Source organism: Dermochelys coriacea, chromosome 3 (assembly GCF_009764565.3).
Source record: "Dermochelys coriacea isolate rDerCor1 chromosome 3, rDerCor1.pri.v4, whole genome shotgun sequence".
Classification (NCBI taxonomy): Eukaryota; Metazoa; Chordata; order Testudines; family Dermochelyidae; genus Dermochelys; species Dermochelys coriacea.
The window spans coordinates 148,341,911-148,358,008 of record NC_050070.1 but is presented as its reverse complement, the minus strand read 5'-3'; the positions used below and the strand labels follow the sequence as shown (position 1 = coordinate 148,358,008).

General features: G+C 39.7%; 1 protein-coding gene across 1 annotated transcript in view; it reads right to left on the bottom strand.

The window, feature by feature from the left end:
- The window catches only part of BIRC6 (baculoviral IAP repeat containing 6), a 342,876-nt gene that overhangs the window by 203,425 nt on the left and 123,353 nt on the right, over positions 1-16,098 (bottom strand). Inside the window, 7 exon segments of the mRNA XM_038394017.2 lie at positions 734-888; positions 1,560-1,676; positions 2,709-2,862; positions 4,289-4,422; positions 9,075-9,230; positions 9,721-9,904; positions 15,775-15,990. Coding sequence (XP_038249945.2) covers positions 734-888; positions 1,560-1,676; positions 2,709-2,862; positions 4,289-4,422; positions 9,075-9,230; positions 9,721-9,904; positions 15,775-15,990 — 1,116 coding nt within the window.

The window sequence follows — 16,098 nt, the reverse complement described above, 5'->3', positions numbered from 1 at the left end:
TCTATATTTTAAACACAATTAAGAATTATCTATGCTCCAAGTTTCTCTCAGAAAAGAATGGTTTACATATAGCCTGACAATCTCAATATTTAAGATATCTCAGCAGAAGTTCAGCATATAACTTTTGGAATGCGCAAAGCCAGTGACTTTCATTACTCACAAGCAATGATGGGACTATGTTATTCAAAATCTGCTAGTGCAATAGACTTTCGATTAAATATTTAAACTCATGTGGGGAGGCACACGTGCTCAGTAACTACAAATGTGCGTATAAACTGAAAGGTAGGCTCCCAAGTATCCATGGGCATACTGTTCAATTTGCATGTGTGCGCACATGCAAGGGCAAAACATGTAAATAGGCCTCTACTTTTCCATCATGTGGCCCTTACATAATCAGGACCATTAAATGTTAAGTAATTTTAACCTTTAGTGACATTCATCACTAGTTGAGGTATCCAATGTCCTTCAGTGAAAGATCCAATACTGGTTTTAATTACAGAAGTGTTAAAAAAAAGTTATGTTCTGTAGACAAGTGTTTAGGATACCTAATAATTTATTTTATCTCTATTTGCACATGAGAACTTAAAAAGTCATCTACTTAACTAAACAGGTCTTTTCCCATTCCATTTTCAATAGTTAAAAACTTTGAATATGGGGAAACGTAACACTCCTCTCTCAATATTAGCATTAAGTACTGTATTAACCAAAGTTCTGAAAGTTCATAATTCCATACCTGAACATGATGGACTTGTAGCATGGAAAAGAGTTTGTTGAAGCACACACTCAGCATAGGTATGGAGGACAACTGTATGATCAGCTGGTTGGTCTGGTTAGCAGCATGTAATCCCCTTAGCAATGAATCATCTGTTCCACTAGGAGACTGAGTTACTAAAAAATTAAATCAAGTTTTTTCATGAATTCTTTTGTAGGAAAAAAGTTATACTAGGCAAAAAATATTTATATTTACTTATCCAGTACTGATTTTTTTCATGTTATAGTCACATCTTTGATACAGTATTCAAGTCACCATACTACTGGTTACAGAAACCTGAAAGGGTGTGCCTGAGTGACAGGTATAAAGCTCTTTAATTCACTATTTGGGACATGACCCCACTGAAATGGGCTTTCAAAGCTATTGGCCAACAGAAGCTCTATGGCTCTGCTGTGCACCACAGACAGACTATTGGGAATTCCCTTTTAAGCATTCCACACAGTCCCATTCCAAAGGGGAGTATTCCACTTTGTTTAATCACAGCCAACAATCAAGCTCTTGAAAACATATGTAAAGACTTGACTAAACATGTTTTTAATCAACTAGAGTCTCCGAATGAAACCCATTCCTCTTCTTTATAGTGTTTCCCTTACAGCAGTAGAAAATGATGGAATATATTTCACAACTTTGTAAAATGACTCATACACTTATTTTTTAGTATCCCCACTTGAATGATCAATTTACAAAATTATTTGAGAATCCTGAAGTTAACCATAACAAGTAAACAAGTTTTAAGTGAAATTCATGGTCAGTAAGTGAAGAGAAAGATTTAGCAATGTATAGTTACATGTAGGCGACGTGTTTGTTAATGCTTGCAAAATTGAATCAGCCTCTAGAGTTGACATCATTTTCAGCATCAGCTCTGCTTGCTGTTCCAGTCCAACTTCTAGACGGGCATCCAAAGCTATAGAAAGCAGCATACAAGGTAACATTTGAATATCAAACAAACATGTGGATTATAATGTATTTAAAGACTGAACAAAAAGACACTGCTTGATCTACTGTGAGATCAACACAGCTACATATCCGACATTAGCAATTGCCAAAACACATTTCCTTTGTATTATAATTGGTGAATAGGTTCACTGCTCTTTATGACGACGGCAAGTGTTAGACATGTATACTCAGAACAGCAGTATCAAAAATTTTGAAGTAATCTGTAAATGTGTGTTCTCAGGTAGTGATTAACAGAACACTAAAGTGAAAAAAAGTATACTTCGCTTCTCACTTGGCTGCCCCTTCCACAATTATTCATGTACCGAGCATGTATGCAAGCACCATTTTTCACTGGGTCATAATTCTGGAATCAGAACCAGTTTCCAAAATAACACGAGGTACTTCTTACTGAAGGCTCTTTTCCCTGCAACACTGTCCACTTCTTATCTCTGGTTCAGTAAAGCACCTTTGAAAAAAATTATGCGTTTTTTTTTTTTTTAAATGTAGCAGGAATTGAGTAGGAGTGTGAAAAAACAACTTCAGAACAGCTAGACCATTTTTGTTCAAACCTCCAAAACAAATGCATCATTCTTTGCAAATGTCAAACCAGTAGGTGAAAGTTTTAGAAAGTCAAAAGTGACTGAAAATGAGTTAGAAATTGAAGTTTTTATGTTCTTAACTACAGCATGCACTTTCACTCTAATACACTAATTCCATCTATAATGTAAAATTTATATAATCTTTTCTAGTTCACTGAATGAACCTCTGGTTTGCCAGCAAAAGAAACTTGATTTATACTTCCGTGAATCTTGAAATTCTGGTGTGTGAACTTTCAAACTGTGCACCTCAAAGTTAAATCACTTAATGATTTCACAAGCAGAAGGCACATGCCAACTTCAGCATTATAGTAGCCATTAATTACTATTCAACAAAGCAAATACTTTAGCACAATTCTGTTGTGGAATCTTTAGATATTTAAGTTAACCTACTACTTGCTTACCTTGAGAGACTGACACACTCACAGTCTGTGATCCATTCTTCTCTGTGGATACTTGCGGCTTTGCAACAGGAATTCCAACACCTCCGATATAAGGGTTGTAGTTGTAAGTGCCATAGTCAGCACCCCAGTAATCATACCATGTGCTGCTTATAGGCTTTAGCAAATGAGAGAATAAAATGTAAATTATTCATCTTTAAACTGTACAAATAGAAACCATCTCAGATTTTCTCCTAAATATATTTCTGATATTGGATAAGTACACAGGAAATGTAAATAGTATATTTTATCCAACATAAACTGGAAAGCTGCATTAAGAATCAAGCAAAGGTTTTCAAAAATTGGCAATCCAATGAGAGCTACTAGGTGCTTAACTTATTTGACATTCAGGCCACTTATTTCAATGCCTAAACAAAGATTAAAAAACCTAGCTTTAGGCACCCATCTTTCAGAATCTTGGCATCAACTTTTACTTTTACGTAATAAAATTAATCTTGCACATATCTATTATACCATGCCTTCATTTTCAAATTTACAGTTTTGCACAAGAGACTCTGAAATATGATTTCTTAAAAATACAGTGCAATATCAACATTAATTTATTTGAACAACACTATTGCCTCGAGGCTTCAGTGTAAAAGGCACTGTACAAAATAGACAAAAACCACTTCTGCTCCCAAAGACTTCCTATCTAATTTACGACAATAAACAATGGTTTGTATAATAAACAAAAGGAAGGAGGATGAGGATATAAAATAAAAGCATGCATTAACATAGCTGAGTTGTGTGTGTGTATAGTTTTTTTAAATCAGAAACAGATAAATATCAGAAGTCCCCATAGATCATCTACCCAGGTTTTCAGTTGGCAATTTATTGTAGCTGCATAGTAGAAGTGGGTCTTGAGGATGGATATGAACAGGATGAGCTTGGAAATGTTATGCAAGAAAAAGCAGCAAGATGTAATTGTCTATTACACTGATTTTATACTCTAGCTAAAAAAAAAAAAAAAAGACTTTTAGTGCATCAAGTGTAAACATGTTTAGCTTCCCACACTGTTACTCTGAAATAAGGTATAGCGTTTAACACTTTTCCCCCTTCAGCAGCCAAACCGCTTGACACAGCAACTGGTTCATTTATCACTCTAAGTAGGCAACTGTGGAATTCTAAGTAGTACTAATGCATTTTACAGTAGGGTGAGTACGTCAAATATATATCCTAACTTTTCATGCCAATGAGGGATAAGGTTACAAATCAATTGCAAGAAGCAATCAGGAGTAGGTTTTGTTTTTTAATACTACAATCTAGAATGTGTGGGAAGATTAATTACTACCCTTCTATTGTCTTTACGACTTGTTGTAACATAGATAATAATGGAATATTTTGCTTTTATAACTTTAAATGATGACTATATTCAATGTTTACACTCTTGCCTGTCAAAGCCTGTCTCAACTTTAAAATTTGTTCTTTATAGCATACAGCTAAAGCAGGTCTAACGGCATGAAATATCATTAGACAAACACCAAAAAGGTAAGAGATTATATTGTTTCACAGGTAGAAGTTATGAAAACTCACGTGGGCCATACCTTGAAGACTTTGGCTGCAAGGGGATCTTTCTCCAGATCAATATCTAAAGGATCAATATCAACTTCCATCAGGTCTTGTAGTAATTCTAGGTCAATGTCCTTATCTTTTTCCAAAGATGATAGAGGTGGAGCACCTTTGAATGATTAAAACTACTTTAATATTGTCAAGTAACAGAGCTAAAACTGTAAAATCAGGCTAAAACATGCTTACTGGCCAATTTTAGGGCTGTGTATACTTAAAATATTTTGTAAAAGCAAAGATTGTTGAATGAGATCACAGTTTGCTTTGTTTTCAACACTGTAATTCGTAACAATTCATCTTTTTTGAAAACACTGTAAATCAAATAGCAATTCGACCCATGTCTCAGTGAGTGCCTTACGTGAATTCAATATCTATCACCAAAAAAACCTTTACCAACCTTTTAGTTGAAAAAAAGCCAAAATGCTGCCATTAGGCTAGAGTAATTTTTTCACCCAAAAGTTTTTTTTTAAATTAAAAATTCAATAATTATTGGGAAGTAAGATACGTGGAGCAAGATATAGAAAGTACAGAATGTTAAACATGCAACAAATATTTCTGATACACCTGAACCTAGAATTCATTTCTGTTCCAGACACATATAATTCCCACAGTCATGAGCCAAATTACAAAGGAAAAACATTTTTGCAAACACTCTTTTTGCTTCTTTATGATGTGCCAAGACCACCACAAAAAATAAATTAATTTCATATACACTAAAGGCTGTATCTCTTTTAAAAAAAAAAATAAAAATAAAAATTCAAGTTCTGGTCCAATCTGGAAGATTTATTAATCACTAGTGTGTGTCTGTGGGGGGTGGAGGGAGATATGGTCATAATGCACTGTTGAACTGCATTTCAGATTTGAGCAACAAAAAGATGTCTGAAGGAACCTTCCAAGTCTTCCCGCATCCTAAATGCCAAGAAGTGGCACTAACCCCCCCCCCTTTTTTTTTTTCTTTGCCATTCACCTTTCATGCCACCTCAATTCAGCTGGAGGCCCAAAATCTAGGTTTGGATAAATTATGTGCAATAAATAATTTCACAATACCTATTCAATTTGTTATTAGTGCAACATTCTGAAATTTTAGTTTAATAGAGAAATACGTAGTTGAAGTTCTCTTCATAAAAGATTTTTCACTGCAGTATTTTTTAGAAGAGTAATACAATACTGAGTTTACACAGGAGTATTAATTCTCTACAGAGAAATTAAACCTTTTCAAGAAGAGGAGCATGAAGCAGCTTGAAAGTCAGGCTTAGCCAAATTTTTAGCTCATCTTATAAAGGCCATTATGTGCTTTGGGCAGTGCTATATTTTACTCCAATTAATATTATTGGTCTCTGTGCTTCATGAAGACCTTTAGGGTTGCTGTGTTCCTCTTGTTTCCAAGAGTCTAGAAAGAGTAAAATGTGATACCAAACTGAAGTAATATTCTACCTCAACATCTGTTCAGTCAAAGTGTAGCGCTTCCAGAGGAAGTAGCTTCTAGAACAGGGGTGGGCAAATGTTTTGGCCTGAGGGCCACATCGGGGAATAAAAATTGTATGGCGGGCCATAAATGCTCACAACATTGAAGTTGGGGTACAGGAGGGGGTGAGGGCTCTGGGGTGGGGCAGGGGATGAGGAGTTTGGGGTGTAAGAGGGTGCTCTGGGCTGGGACCAAGGAGTTTGGAGGGGGATCAGGGCTGGGGCAGGGGTGCAGGTTCCAGCTGGTGGTACAGGCTCTGGGGTGGGGTGGGGATGAGAGGTTTGGAGTGCAGGAGTGTGCTCTGTGCTGGGTGGGAGGGGGATCAGCGCTGGGGCAGGGGAGAGGCTCAGGGGTGCAGGCTCCGAGCGGCGCTTACCTCAAGCAGCTCAGAAGCAGTGGCATGTCCTTTCTCCAGCTCCTAGGCATGGAGCAGCCTGCGACCCTTGGTGTGGGCCATGCTGCTGCTTCCAGGAGCCACATGATGCAGCTCCTGACCCAGTGCCCTGGCTGGAGCGGGCCGAGTCGCATGGTACAGGCCCGACCCAGCAGGAGCTTGTGAGACAGCTTAAAATGGCTCACAGGCCGGATCTGGCCCATAGATTCATAGATACTAAGGTCAGAAGGGACCACTCTGATCATCTAGTCCGACCTCCTGCACAGCGCAGGCCACAGAATGTCACCCACCACTCCTATGAAAAACCTCACCCATGTCTGAGCTATTGAAGTCCTCAAATCATGGTTCAAAACTTCAAGGAGCAGAGAAGCCTCCCTCCAGTCAACCATGCCCCATGCTACAGAGGAAGGCAAAAAAACCTCCAGGGCCTCTCCAATCTGCCCTGGAGGAAAACTCCCTCCCGACCCCAAACATGGCAATCAGCCAAACCCTGAGCACATGGGCAAGATTCACCAGCCAGATACCCAGGAAAGAGTTTTCTATAGTAAATCAGATCCCATCCATCTAATATCCCATCTCAGGGGATTTGGCCTATTTACCCTGAATATTTAAAGGTCAATTACTTACCAAAATCCCATTATCCCATCATACCATCTCCTCCATAAACTTATCAAGTAGAATCTTAAAACCAGATAGATCTTTTGCCCCCACTGCTTCCCTTGGAAGGTTATTCCAAAACTTCACTCCTCTGATGGTTAAAAACCTTCATCTGATTTCAAGTCTAAACTTCCTGGTGGCCAGTTTGTACCCATTTGTTCTTGTGTCCACATTGGTGCTGAGCTTAAATAATTCCTCTCCCTCTCCTATATTTATCCCTCTGATATATTTATAGAGAGCAATCATATCTCCCCTCAACCTTCTTTTAGTTAGGCTAAACAAGCCAAGCTCCTTAAGTCTCCTTTCATAAGACAAGTTTTCCATTCCTCGGATCATCCTAGTAGCCCTTCTCTGTACCTGCTCCAGTTTGAATTCATCTTTTTTAAACATGGGAGACCAGAACTGCACACAGTATTCTAGGTGAGGTCTCACCAGTGCCTTGTATAACGGTACTAAAACCTCCTTATCCCTACTGGAAATACCTCTCCTGATGCATCCCAAAACCGCATTAGCTTTTTTCACAGCCATATCACATTGGCAGCTCATAATCATCCTATGATCAACCAATACTCCAAGGTCCTTCTCCTCTTCCGTTACTTCTAATTGATGCATCCCCAATTTATAACTAAAATTCTTGTTATTAATCCCTAAATGCATAACCTTACACTTCTCACGATTAAATTTCATCCTATTACTATTACTCCAGTTTACAAGGTCATCCAGATCCTCCTGTATAATATCCCGATCCTTCTCCGAATTGGCAATACCTCCCAGCTTTGTATCATCTGCAAACTTTATTAGCACACTCCCACTTTTTGTGCCAAGGTCAGTAATAAAAAGATTAAATAAGATTGGTCCCAAAACCGATCCCTGAGGAACTCCACTGGTAACCTCCCTCCAACCTGACAGTTCGCCTTTCAGTAGGACCCGTTGCAGTCTCCCCTTTAACCAATTCCTTATCCACCTTCCGATGTTCATATTGATCTCCATCTTCTCCAATTTAACTAATAATTCCCCATGTGGCACGGTATCAAATGCCTTACTGAAATCTAGGTAAATTAGATCCACTGCATTTCCTTTATCTAAAAAATCTGTTACCTTTTCAAAAAAGGAGATTAGGTTGGTTTGGCACGATCTACCTTTTGTAAAACCATGTTGTATTTTGTCCCATTTACCATTGACTTCAATGTCCTTAACTAATTTCTCCTTCAAAATTTTTTCCAGGACCTTGCATACTACAGATGTCAAACTAACTGGCCTGTAGTTACCCGGATCACTTTTTTTTTCCTTTCTTAAAAATAGGAACTATATTAGCAATTCTCCAATCATTCGGTACTATTCCTGAGTTTACAGATTCATTAAAAATTCTTGCTAATGGGCTTGCAATTTCAGGTGCCAATTCCTTTAATATTCTTGGATGAAGATTATCTGGGCCCCGCGATTTAGTCCCATTAAGCTGTTTCAGTTTCGCTTCTACCTCTGATATGGTAATATCTACCTCTATATCCTCCTTCCCATTTGTCATGCTACCATTATCATTAACTACAGCCCATGGGCTGTAGTTTGTCCACCCCTGTTCTAGAAGCTGTTTAGACTACTGTTTTGTTCTATAACTCTCTAAATTCCTAGTGTATTTAGCAAGAATTAACCATGTTGTTAATGAATTCCTCGCAGGAACAGATTATTCTTCAAAATACAATGTGCTCCCCAAGTTTACAGACCTACTTACAATTAAATAGACACCGCCAAGAAAGAGCGTAGATATTTAGCTTGTTAAATTTCTAGTTCATCTGCTCACTATCAACGAACCACACTCCTGAATCCATATACATAACTGTGACGATTGCTTTTCAAGTGAACTCAATGAGGAAACAACATTGAGTGTGAGCTCTCAGTATTGTGTCAACAAAGTGCAGTTAAAAATATTGAGTGGCCAAGCTGAAATATTATGCTTAAGAATTAGTAAGTGCTAAAGCTTACGGATACCTCTTGCTAAGTGCAACCTATGGGACCCTGATATATGACACCTCAAAACTCTAATGCCTTGCTAAAATTCACAAAAAAGTACTTATCTAAACTACTAAGTTACATTGTATTACACAGTGGAAAGCTTGTGAGAGTTCAGGATTAAGCACGCTTCAGAATGACTCAAGTACATCAAGCATTTAAAAACGTTAACTGACTAAACAGAATTTAACATTCTATTTCCTAAACATCATTTCAATATAAATAGTATCTGAATGTTCACCTGCAATGTCATGTGTCAAAGGCTCATCTATCGTTTCCACTAATTGAACTGTAGACTGCTGAAGAGAGTCATCAGAGTCTGCAGCAGAAGCTCCTGCATCTTCTCCCATGGCTCCTTCCTCCATAGCTTCAGCTGCTATTGTTGCCAATAGTTCTCCTATACATTACAGTAAGCAGACAACTCCTTTAGCAGTTCAGCCTGTACTCTGGCTGCAAGACTAATTAACATCTGAGCATACTCATCCAAATTTTCAAAACTGAACTGCAAATTTTGGGTGCTTAATTTGAAATACCCCCATCTGAAAATCATGCCTCAAGGATATGCCCAGCATCTTCTGAAAGCGAGAGCTCTGTCAAAAGTTTCAAATTGGGTATGTAAAATCATTAGTGATTTTTGAAAAGGAAGGCCACAGTGTTTAAAATTATAATATCTCAATTAAATGTTTCATTTTATACTAATATCTTCAATTTGTTTCTTTGTAAAACCTACAACCAAGACATTCCATGCTTTCATTATCATAATCACATTAGCAGACTTTTCCATGTTTCACATCAGAGAATCAAATAATGGGGGTTGAGGAATTCCGGCTTAATGCATTTTGTTTTAAAAAACCACACCATACACCACACCCTGAATTTTAACAAACCTGCTAGAATATCTTGCAGCATACAACTCAGAGAATACTGAGCCCATGCTCCTCCCCAAGAGATATCTCCTCTATTAAAGTCAGTCCCAACCAAAAGCAGCAATAGCCTTTCTAGTTGAGTTTCATTCACAATCTCACACAAATGAATTGTTGGTCTTGTAGCATTTGCAATTCTAGCAAGAACCTGTAAAAGAATTTCAGAAATATACAATTTAACTGATTTTCCAAAAAAAACAACCAAAAAACAAACCAACAAACAAACAACATGCAGACAACACCCCAACAAAGTTGAATTTGTAAATGTAATGTCAATATTTATGGTTCCAAATTCGGGAATGACAGTAATGAATAACTAAGTCTCAGATAATGAGTCTTCTCAAAAAAGTGGCAGTAAACTCTATATTGCATATCATCCCATTTTATTTATACCACTCATATTTCCATTTTATTGTTTGATGCATCAGATTTACCAATACTTCACTTTTTCACCACCATCTCCAACACATAGAGTGAAATGTTGACTAATTCTGGAAAGTCAAAGTTCCCCCACTGACTATGACTTTGTTTACTCATTAATAAAATGGGTTTATATTCTTATCTCACAGGATGTTAGATGAAAGGCATGCAAGTGTGAGGTACTAAAAATAGATGCTACAGAAAGGGAAATGTGTTGTTTAACAATTTCCTTTCACCTGAGTTAGACACATTTGTGCTAATGCCTTCATTCCTATAAATGCCAGAAGCAGTTCAGACTTGTTCAAGTGGCTCCAGGGTGTGGCCATGCACCTTATACTTTCAAACCAGGCGAGTACGTCCAAGGTTTTATGGAAACACTCAATTCTCATTATTAGGCTCAGTATTATTTAAACAGTATTCAATTGTGTTTTAACTTCAGACATGGACCCAGAAAAAGCCATAGTACTAGAAATTCAAAAGACATTTTAGGTGGAGTAGGCTAGGGGAAGAGGTCCGTTTAATCAGAAAAGATTTCAAAGACTCCTTGCAGTTGTGAATATAACAGGAAAAAAAAAAAAAAAAGATTTAGATGTCATTGAGTTAGAAAATTTTCCATTCTAGCATGCCACATCTAATGAACGCAAAGTAGTGAATACACAAACATAGGGAAGGAAAGGCTAAAGTAGAATAGTTGTCATTTATATTCAAATAGAATACTACACAAACTTAAATTCCATCCATATAAAGAAAATGCTTGGTATTTTAAGAAGTTTATTGGCAATCACATGGGAAGAACCTTCTAACTTTGGACATCTTAAGAGAAATGGAAACCTGTTTTGCAGAAACTCATAAGTATAATGAAGGGCAGCCATGATGCTGCTCTGCCAAGTTACTCAGGTGACAAAGGTCTTTTCTGTCTACAATGCCACAAAGCACATAGTAGTGAGTCCCGATTCCCTCAAGAAATCATTTCCTGAGACACTAGGCAAATTAGTATGTAACCATCTTAGCATCAGCTATTTTAAGGCTATATGGACCTGGCAGATTAGCCCGGGGAGAGGAAATTTTGGATGGGACCAGGCTGAAGACCCAAGGTACGACAACATTAGGAAGAAGGTGACCGAAATAGATGGGGTCCCCGTGGAAGGGAAAACCCAGGGACCAGGACCCTACTTCATAATGAAGAAAAATCTCTTATACCGGGTTGCACCAGTACAGGGGCAGAAGGTACAGAAGATCCTAGTACCTCAAAACCACCAGAGTATTAAGCTGTATTAAGTTGACCCATAGTCATCTTTTTGGGGGTAGAGAAGACCCTGGCATGGGTCCTGCGACGATTCTTCTGGCTCAGAGTACATGAAGAAGTGCAGCGGTACTGTGCATCCTGCCTGGAGTATCAGCTGCACAGTCCCCGTCCCCACTTGAGGGCACCTTTAGTACCCCTTCCCATCATAGAGGTCCCCTTCGAGCGAATAGCCTTGGATCTTGTGGGACCCCTGGAGAAGACAGCCCGGGGCTACCAATATATACTTGTCATTCTGCATTATGCTACTTGCTACCCAGAAGCTGTCCCCCTGCGGAACACAGCCTCTAAAACGATAGCTAAAGAGTTGGTGGGGATCTTTGCCCGAGTGGGGCTATCAAAGGAGATATTAACAGATCAAAGTACCCCATTTATGTCGAAGCTAATGAAGGACCTCTGTATGCTGCTCCATATACATACCCTGAGAACTTCAGTCTATCATCAGACCGATGGGCTGGTAGAAAGGTTTAACCGAACCCTCAAGGCAATGATAAGGAAAGTGGTAAGTCGAGACGGGAAGGATTGGGACACCCTACTACCCTACCTTATGTTTGCAATCCGGGGAGGTACCTCAGGCCTCAACTGGGTTTTCCCCCTTTGAATTATTATATGGACACCACCTCCGTGGCACACTAGATATTGCAAAAGAAATCTGGGAAGATGAACCCAATGAGTGGAGAAATACAATTGACCATGTGTTGCAGATGTGAGAACGGATAGCCCAGGTCACCCCTGTTGTACAGGAACATTTGGAAAAGGCGCAGGAGGCCCAGGGAACCCATTACAATCGCCAGGCAAAAGTCCAACGGTTCCAACCAGGGGATCAGGTGATGTTGTTGGTACCCACAGCAGAAAGCAAGCTTTTGGCCCAATGGCAGGGGCCCTATGAGGTGGTTAAAGTGGGGGAAGTAACCTACAAGGTGCGGCAGCCAAGACACCAGAAACAAGAACAAATTTATCACATTAACCTCTTAAGCCTTGGCACCAATGAGAGGCGTGTATAGTGGCGCAAGAGACCCGGATCCAGGGAAATAATATGCAGGAGCAGATCAGGATATCCACTGATCTGACACCAAACCAGAAGGAGGTAACTGAGATGATCAACTGATACCAGGACGTGTTTTCAACCAAACCAGGCCGGACCACCGAAGCATATCACCACATTATCACAGACCCTGGAGCAAAGGTAACTTTAAGGCCCTATCGGGTCCCAGCAGCAAAAAAGGGAGGAGATCAAGGCAGAGGTAAAAAGGATGTTGGAGCTGGGAGTCATCAAAAAGTCCCACAGTCAGTGGTCAAGCCCGATTGTGTTGGTGTCCAAACCCAATGGTTTTGTAATGACTTTTGCCAGCTGAATAAGATATCCAAATTCAATGCATACCCCATATCGATGAGTTAGTTGACCGCCTGGACAATGCCCGATTTTTGACCACCCTTGATTTAACAAAGGGATACTGGCAGATTCCCCTTGCCAAAGATGCGAAAGAAAAGACAGCATTCTCTACACCAGACTGTCTGTTTCAATATACTGTTCTTCCTTTTGGACTGCATGGGGCACCTGCCACCTTCTAGCGTCTTATGGCCCCATACGAGTTATACAGCGGCATACCTGGATGATATGATTATTCACACCCCCAACTGGGAAACCCACTTAGGAAAGGTGGAAGCGGTTCTGGACACACTAAGACAAGCTGGCCTCACAGCCAATCCAGACAAGTGTGCTATAGGGCTAGCCGAGGCTAAATACCCTGGCTACATTGTAGGAAGGGGCATGGTCAAGCCCCAACTAAACAAACTAGAGGCTATCCAAAATTGGCCCCGGCCAAATCAGAAAAAGCAAGTCCGGGCATTCCTGGGGGTGGTGGGGTACTACCGACTATTTATTCCCCATTTTGCTACCAGAGCGAGTCCCCTGACAGACCTGATAAAAGCTCGGGGTCCAGACATGGTGAAGTGGACAGATGCCGCAGAGAAAGCATTCATGGATCTACAGACAGTCCTCTGCCAAGCTTATAGCCCCAGACTTCAACAAAGAATTCATTTTACAAACAGATGCATCTGAAGTAAGATTGGGAGCTGTCCTATCACAGATGGTCGGAGATGAAGAACACCCAATCCTCTACCTCAGCAGGAAACTCCTCCCGAGAGAGCAGAAGTATGCCGTGGTTGAAAGAGAGTGCCTAGCTGTGAAATGGGCCACGGAGACACTATGTTATTACCTTCTGGGATGACGGTTTACCCGACCGACCATGCACCCCTCCAGTGGAAGCAGCGAAATAAAGAGAAGAACACAAGGGTGACCAGATGATTCCTGTCCCTACAACCTTTCCAATTCACCATACAACACTGGGCTGGAAGCCACCATGGCAATGCAGATGGCTTGTCACGAGTACACTGCCTTACGTCCCAAGTTGCCCAACCCCATAGCGTTGAGCAGAGGGTCGGGCCAGATGGCTATAGGAGAGTAATAGAAGGCAGATATATTAGCCCCAGGCTAAGTAGGTCCCTTTTCCCTGGGTAAGGTAACAGGGAAGGTTCCAGAACAAACAGGAACCTTCTGGAGACAATAAAAACAGGCTGATTAGAACACCTGCAGCCAATCAAGAAGCTGCTAGAATCAATTAAGGCAGGCTAGTAATTTCTTTTGCCTTTTAATGGGAAACTGGTCCCACAGGGACCAGCTTCTTCTTGTCTGGTGTGCCCTTTTGGATCTTAGCCTGTGTAGATATAGGATCCCTGAATCCCCACATTCCTCATCCTCTGAAAGTCAGCTGGAGAGAAAATACAGGTGAACATTCCAAAAGCACCACAGATGCTCCTCTTAAGTAGAGTAAGAAGAAACCAGTGCTCTGCCAATTACATTTAATTTCAAAACTCCACCTCAGGTTCTTGATTTATTCATGAGGAGTCCATGTTTGGGGAATCAGTTTGCTGAATCTCATGATCTGTCCTTGTAGAGGCAACTAGGGGACTTTGGCCTGCTGGTAGAAAGGATAGTTGGGGGCCACCTACAAGCTGTATTGACTGAGCCCCTTTTCATTGCAGAGAAGGTGGTCCATAGGCTGGAGCAGTCACAGCAGAGCTCTCCTTCTGTGGATCCTGAGAAGGGCTTCTTGCTCTTTGGCTTCCTCCGTTTGGCCTGCTCCATGATAATGAAGGAGAAGGAAACAAAGAATGGGCTTGGCAGATAATCCCTTTCAAGGAACAAAGCACCCAATATTTCAATTTTCTTGAGTCGGGGAAGAAAAAAAAATATTTTGCTTACAACTACTCTAAAAATCAGATTTGAAGGTTAGGATCACAATGAAGACAGCAGCACTGGATTGCTATTCTCTTTGCACATCAGCTGGCTGAGAATCTGACAAAAGAACAGAAAGAGCCTGGTCAAGTCCTGGAGCCCGTGGACAAAACTAAACTGGAACTGGTATCTAAACAAACTGAGGTGCTGTCCAAATGTTTCCAAAGGGTGGAAAGGTCAGTTTTAATTATGCAATTCTAAAAAAGTCTCAGAAAGCCTCAAGGAACAACCACAAACAGATGTAATAGATTGCATCCAAGTTCTGATTGTAAAACTGAAACAATATGTTTAACAAAAGCTAAAATGAGGCATCTGAAAGCTTCGAAAGCTCCTGGTTACTTTTGTCTGCAGTTAAAATAAATGACTATGTTCTTTATACGAAATCTTTATTTTAAGCCAAAACATGACCCACCTAACTGATTTTGTATGGAGAACTTTCCTACTGCAAGTGACAGTGCTCTAAAGTAGGTTATTTTAAAGGAAAATAGGCTATAGCTTACTGTAATAATGTTACTTGTTGTTAATGTAGTAGTTATGTGTATTTGATAATACAGTTTGAAAAAAAAAACGTAACAGCCTTCTCCTTTATTATTAGTATGAACAAAGTATACCATCCATAAAGTTGTGTAGAGCTAAAATAAGTAGATAAATTGTTCCCATCTTAGGTTTACTTGCACCAATTTATTCTAGCTAAACTGTACTGTAAAAAGTATCTTTTAAAACGGTGCTCTGTAGGAGATACTTCGCAAACATAATTCCATTATGTAGCTTTCAAAAACTGGAAAACATGGGACAGACTACTAGGGATCACTACAAATTCAATAAGTATTTTTAATGCATCCTCAAGAAAAAGCTAAAAGTAGCATCTGAGAGATATTTTCATCAATACTATGCTGAAAGAATACATGCTCATACCACATACTTTAGGATAATTCTTGATAAAAAATGAACTTCACTTTAACAACCCCACTGCCTACTTTTGTAGCATTCTGTTTACCTTACAAACAAACAGCAGTAGATCTGCGTGGCAAGTGAAGTCCATTGACAAAAGAAAGAGCGCCAGCTTCTGCACTACCGAGATACAACGTTCATGTGCCAGAGTAAATGGAAGTGGCTCAATTTCTGGAGTTTCCTTTGTCGTCGATACTTCTGTGTCTAAAGTAGAACGAGGCCACTCTGCAGTCCGACGTAAGCGTATTAAATCCTTGAAATGCTGCATAATTACAAAACAATATAAAACAAGTGTTAAATTTTAAACTAAACTGCCTATTTTCTGAATGTAAGCATATCAGGAGTTGGAAAAATGTAACAGTACCTCTAG